General features: G+C 38.9%; 1 protein-coding gene across 1 annotated transcript; it reads right to left on the bottom strand.

Moving 5' to 3' along the window:
* Window positions 1-1,445: 1,445 nt before the first annotated feature.
* LOC114545339 (uncharacterized) lies at window positions 1,446-5,937 on the bottom strand. Its single transcript, XM_028563613.1, has 6 exons — window positions 5,872-5,937; window positions 3,776-3,920; window positions 3,500-3,555; window positions 3,003-3,362; window positions 2,212-2,339; window positions 1,446-1,562 (listed from the first exon to the last, which is right to left on the bottom strand). The coding sequence occupies exons 2-6, from the start codon at window positions 3,781-3,783 to the stop codon at window positions 1,446-1,448; spliced, it is 669 nt and encodes a 222-aa protein (XP_028419414.1). The 5' UTR covers window positions 3,784-3,920; window positions 5,872-5,937.
* Window positions 5,938-6,178: the final 241 nt, after the last annotated feature.

Below are 6,178 nucleotides of genomic sequence, written 5' to 3'. Positions count from 1 at the left end.
CGTTCTGGGTCCAAACTGTTTGAAGGAAGAAACAGAACATCAGTTACCATCTCCACTGATCAATATATACTTATTTTAAGTACTCTAATTACATGTAGCTGATACATACTTACTTTAACTTAAGTAATAATGCAGGACTTTGACTTGTAGTGGAGTGTTTTCACAGTGTGGTATTGGTACTTTTTAAGGCCCGACACAACATGGACCAACCAGGACCAGGTCTGGTATATGTGCTGACAGGGTGATTGGGAAATGAGACCCAGGTGATCAGGATGAGGAGAGTCTGAGGACACCTGGTGGACAGGTGGACAATCTTCTTATTCTTCTGCTAAACACTTCTGAAGCACTTTTTTCTTAAAAATAAAATGTAACTATTGTTTTCTATAATGCAAAATATACCTTAGTATTTATTATTTACTGTGAATGTATTGTGAGACTGTTTCCATATATATAACATCTGAACATTTAAATTATAAGTTGAATCACTCAGTGGATCAAGTCAAGTCAACTTTATTGTTGTTTCGTGGTTCCAATTCAACAAATCATCAGTAGTTTAATATGATCATTTAGAGCTGCAACATTTTCAGATAACACAGTCAGCAAAGAACATTTAAATTAATAACATTTAAATCACTTTATTTAGTTAGAAACATAACATACTAATCTTCCAGAAATTGTAAATTGTGGACTCTTCAAGTTTAACATCTTATCTAAATGAAGTATTAAAATATAACGGAAACATTTCAGTTTGTAACAAATTAGTGAATGAGACCAAACATCAGATCAAACATTTAAAACCTGTCAGATAAAATCAGAGCAGAAGATCTTTGTGATCATCAGTTCATTTAAATATCCTGATGGTCTCAATGATCACAGCTGGAACCTTCAGACAGACAGCTTTCCCAGAATGCATTGTTGCCATTTACATTATCATGTAAGCACCTTTATTTAGTAAAATGATTAGATATTGAAAGAAAGTGGAAATATTATATAGCCATGTCTACAAGTTCCTTTCTTGACCTGATCAATGTTTTTGAGAACAATATACTTTTAACTCAATTCTAATAATAAATAACTAGTTAACATTACAATAGCTGCCTAGCCTCTGCAACAGTAGAAATACATTTTATTTCAATTTAATTCAATTGTATTTATAGTATCAAATCATAACAAGAGTCAAGACACTTTACAGATAGAGTAGGTCCAGACCACACTCTATAATTTCCAAAACCCCAACAATTACAGTAATTCCCTCAAGAGCAAGCATTAGCAGTGGCTATTGCGACAGTGGCGAGGAAAAACTCCCTATTAGGAAGAAACCTCGGGCAGACCCAGACTCTTGGTAGGCGGTGTCTGACGGTGCCGGTTGGGGGTGTGATGAACAGTGGATATAACAGTCACAATAAAGATAATGGAACAGTGACTACAACAGTAGTCGTAGTAGTTCATGTCATAGCAGGGCACATCAGAGCGTGGGTGGATGCAGTGGTCGCAGCACGACGCAGCCGGACACAGCAGGGCATCGCAGCACGTAGCAGGGTGTAGCAGGACCACAGGGACAGCTGTACCCAGGACCCAGATCTTGGTGCCACGGAAATATTGTGGGTGAAAAAGAAACAAATGGACTCCAGGGAGTAAACTCCCCAGAGCTAGGTTAGTAACAAGCATTTCTGGGACAAGGATGCACACTAAAGGATACAATGAAAAGAGAGAGGAGAGAGCAGCTGAGTGTGTCATAGGAAGGAAGGAACTTCCCCGGCAGTCTAGAATTATAACTGCATAACTAAGAGAGACAGGTTAAGTAGAAGTGCCTGGTCGGGCTAGAACTCTCTCCAACCGGATTGGGCTGTACTGTCCTGCCTCCTTCTACTCTCAATATATTATTAATTGTATGATAGATGAATGTGATGACTATGAAGAGAAGCAGAGATAAGCAGGGCCCCGCTGGTCTAGGCGTACGCTGCAACTCCTCACTCCCTACCTATACCTAAGCTTTATCAAAGAGGAGGGTTTGCAGTTTATTCTTAAATGTGGTGACAATTTGAATGCATATGAATCAGAATCAGAAAAGGGTTTGTCTTTGCCTCGGTGAAAGTTTTGCCTCAGTTGTTAATGATTAAACTATAAACCATCATCTGCTGGTCCTATATTCACCGGATGGGAATCTGGTTCTTTCTGCAGAACGTTTCTGAACAAACAGAAACAACCAACCAGCAGAGCTGCTGCTGTCAGTCCACAGTAGAGACCGATCCTTCCCCGACTCTCTGGTTGTGGTGGACTTGTTGTGTTTGGTGGACTTCTTGTGTTTGGTGTCTCAGGTTCAGGCCGATCCTTCGCTGCTGTAAAGAGACCAAACACATCTGTTTCATTCATGTGAAAGAAAACATTTCACGAGTCGACCGTTTTGTGGGATTTGTTTTAATGCTAATCGAATGTGACCTGTTTTAGTGCAAACCGCTAATTAGTGACCAGTTGAACGATGAATGCCGTGCATGAGCTATGTTACTGATTACTGGTTGCACAGCGTTCGTCGGTCGACTGGTCGTAACTGTTTTCCCAATATGGCGCCTGCCTGTATACATGAACGGTACTGTCTTCCTAAACTATCTTTTTCATAAAATGTCTGTAGTTTCTTCAGTTTACAAGTAGGGACCCTCATCATGCTACCGTGGAAGTGTGGTGCTATTTTGAGCCTTGTTAGTGGTGTAGAAATAATGATTTCTTTTTTACTTTACCAGTACCCCGACGACTAGCGATTTTAAGCTAATTAGCGGTTTGCGCTAAAACTGGTCAGATTCGATTAGCATGAAAACTAATCGCAGAGAATTGTCAACTCGGTACACATGTTTTATTAACACCTAGGTTGATTTTGTGCTGGAATTGCCCTTTAATGTGCAAAGGACTTTTATTATAGCCATTGTATGTGGTTATTATAATCACAGCTATGAACCAATCAGACTGCTTAATTTAAGCTACCCTTTTTTTATAATGAATCAACTTACCAGTGACATTGAGCCGACATTTACCAGAGTTACTCCCATAACTTGTGAGCACATCACACAGGTACTCTCCTGAATCATTAGTCCTGAGTCTGGACACATGAAGTCTGAGTCGTCCTTCTCTGAGGACGTCTTTGTCCCACTGGACTCGTCCTGCAAACTGTTCATCCTGAGACTCTGGGACCTCAACTCCTTTATGGAGATTAAACAGGACTGAGGGTCTGAGATCAGTTAACAGTTGACAGTAGATAGAAAGAGAGTTGGAGGAAGTGTGAGGGTTGGTTGTGAAGGTCCACTCCAGTGTGATGTGGTGGTTCTCCTCTGCCTGATAGGAGGTCTGGGTCACATTCACTACTAATGTTCCTGTTGAGGAGACAGAGAGGGAAAGTGAGGAGCAGACACACTGACAACTTTAAACTCCATCTCCACATGTTTCTGTGGACACTTTAGTGATTCTTTGTTTAGTGTTAGTGGATAATAAAGTGAAGCTGTAAACTAACCAGAGACACAGGAGGTCAGGATGATGAGCAGCAGGATGCTGCAGATCATCTTCTCCCTGTGAGAGGAGACAGAGGTGAAGAGTCACAAACACATGAGCTCAGAGTTCACTTCTTACAGGACAGAGAGAGGACATATACAGTCTGTTTATACTCAGTTGTTACAACACCTGACTGTTCTGTTGTTTCATTGATGAGAGAAAACTGAATTTAAAAGATTTCACCATAACGCTGCAACATCACAAAATGTGAAAAAGTTTGAAAATAAAAATATCCTACCTGTTCATGTGTGTTTGTAGGTATTTACCAGGTCTATAACAACAAACTCCTCCACAAGTGCATGAACGAGGACGAGCAAGTTAGGACGAAGGTTTCTGGAAACTTTCTGCTGAACAAGTTTCCCAACATACTGACACAGACTGAGCTGGGAAATTAAACAAAGTTGTTTATATTTATTTCTTTATTAGGCAACAAAGTTATAACATTGAAAATAATATGTATTTATAGGAAGTCTAATGTCCTGGGCCCAGCTGTTCAGAAAAGTTGAATTTGTAAATCCCATGTTTTGCTATCCAGGAACAGGTAATCCATGTTACTTTTGAGTCAGTTTTCCAAAGAAAATTGGATTGAATCACCCTTATCCAGATACAAATGTTTCAATATTACCAAATCCAGATTACCAGGGTTCTACAGTAGCCCACATATTAAAACGTCAACTATTAACTATGTAAAGAACCAGAGGTAGAATCGCCAGCATGGGGTCGCCCTTAAAGTGATGGTTCGGAGTAATTTCACCCTAGGGTCCTTTGCACCATGACCTCGAGCCAAACACCCCCCAGAAGCTTTTTTCAGCTGGGTCGAACATTGGGAGAGTTAGCGTTATCAGCTGAATAGCTAATGGATCCACGTTTGCTACCGGGCAGTAAGACGAGTGCTTAGGGCCGTCTGCTAATTACAACACCGAAAAGAGATACAAATAGGTTGTTTGGCTCGAGGTCATGGTGCAAAGGACCCTAGGGTGAAATTACTCCGAACCATCACTTTAAGTGTTTTTATTTAAAGAGATAGAAAACAAAACAAACATCTCCTTCCATTTTCTATTTCTTTTCTTCTTTGAAATAGTCTGACAACAAACTAATGGAAACATATACACATACAGGTGTGGCTTTTACAGTTGCATTCACTTTGATTGCAAAGGGTTACATGTTGGACATGTGTTTTCCTTTGTCTCAGAGGTCACATGCTCTGAGATTTTTGTTTAAGAGATAGTGGTTAACCACACTGCTCGGTAGGGCTGCACGATATGAGGAAATTATTACGTATATTATTATTATATTATATTACGATTATTTTGACTGATGTTGCGGTTGCGATATGATTCATGATATTGGAGGGAATGATACATTTTTTGGATCATCATTCTCATTTTCATTGAAACACAAATAAAAATGTACTATAGTCATAGTGTGATTTTTGCAAGAATTTGTACCAAACAAAGATGTTTTCCTTTAGTCTGTAGGATGGGATGTGTAGGCCGAGACGTCTCTGCAGCCCCACAATCCTTCATTCAGAATGGTTAGACACATATTCTGCCTTTAACAAATATTGCGCCCCTTCCATTTTCTATTTATTTTCTTCTTACAGTCTGTCCCAAAACAAACTAATGGAAACAACATTTTTTACCTTATTCACAAATACAGTGTCATATATTTAGCACATCTGTTTCAAATCATAACAGACCAAATAGAAACCACCGGGAGTGTCCAACATAATACTGGCCTGTATTGTCCCCACAACATGTCCACCACTGGCTCTCCGTCAGACTGACTGGCCGTGCAACACAGGATGTAATAGTTAGAAACTACTTTAGATCTCATCTCTGATGGTTGGGTCATTGTTAATAATTAATATACAATGATCAATGACATATTATTTTTGTTTGATATTGACAACTGTTTGGTAGATAATTTTATGGGGACAAACATATATTTATATAATTTAATTATGTTCATTATTGGAGCTTTAAAGACTTAAAGGGAAACAAGTCATCCTGTTGTATGAATTTGACACTAAATAAAATGTAACTGATCATCCAAACTAACATCGAGAAAAAGCCTAAAACAAAGTTTAAAACAACACGTCCTGTCATTTATCAACTGAAGATCACAATATGTCTGAAGATCAAATCCTGGAGGAACTTTTATAATAATAGTTCAGTAAAGAACCAAATATAAAACTTGCGACAATTTGTTTGAATCATTTTCTAATCTGAGAGTAAATTAACATGTTTGTCATTCTAAACATCAGTAAATGTTGCACAGTTGATGTACACAATAAAAACAAACCGTGAATCATGAAATATGTTTTATACTTACTTGTTTCGAAGAAGAGCGAGCAGCGAGATGTTTTGTGTCTCCTGAGTTATGAGATAGAAGGATGAACTGCTTCTCTACTCTGAAAATATTTGACTCAGAATATGTAGTCCTACCTGTTCTGCTGCTCAGCTCAGGACACTAAGGAGGAGCGGCAGCAGCTGATTACATTATTTTTTTTGTTCAAAGTGAAAGTAAACAGTGGCCATTAAGGCATAACATGTTTCAATGAACCTGAAGTCCATAGCAATACAAAATGTCCAAACATAAACTGTAGTGTGTGTTACCTCTGCCTTCGTGTCCGTGAATC

This window comes from Perca flavescens, chromosome 19 (assembly GCF_004354835.1).
Source record: "Perca flavescens isolate YP-PL-M2 chromosome 19, PFLA_1.0, whole genome shotgun sequence".
NCBI lineage: Eukaryota > Metazoa > Chordata > Actinopteri > Perciformes > Percidae > Perca > Perca flavescens.
Note: the sequence above shows the minus strand (reverse complement) of the source record. Positions and strands in the feature narration are given on the sequence as shown.

Coding starts and splice junctions, on each gene's coding strand:
- LOC114545339 (XM_028563613.1), bottom strand. Junction 3,363..3,499: donor CCTGACCTCCTGTGTCTCTG/GTTAGTTTACAG, acceptor TCTCCTCAACAG/GAACATTAGTAGTGAATGTG. Junction 1,563..2,211: donor TGACAGCAGCAGCTCTGCTG/GTTGGTTGTTTC, acceptor TCCTGGGTACAG/CTGTCCCTGTGGTCCTGCTA.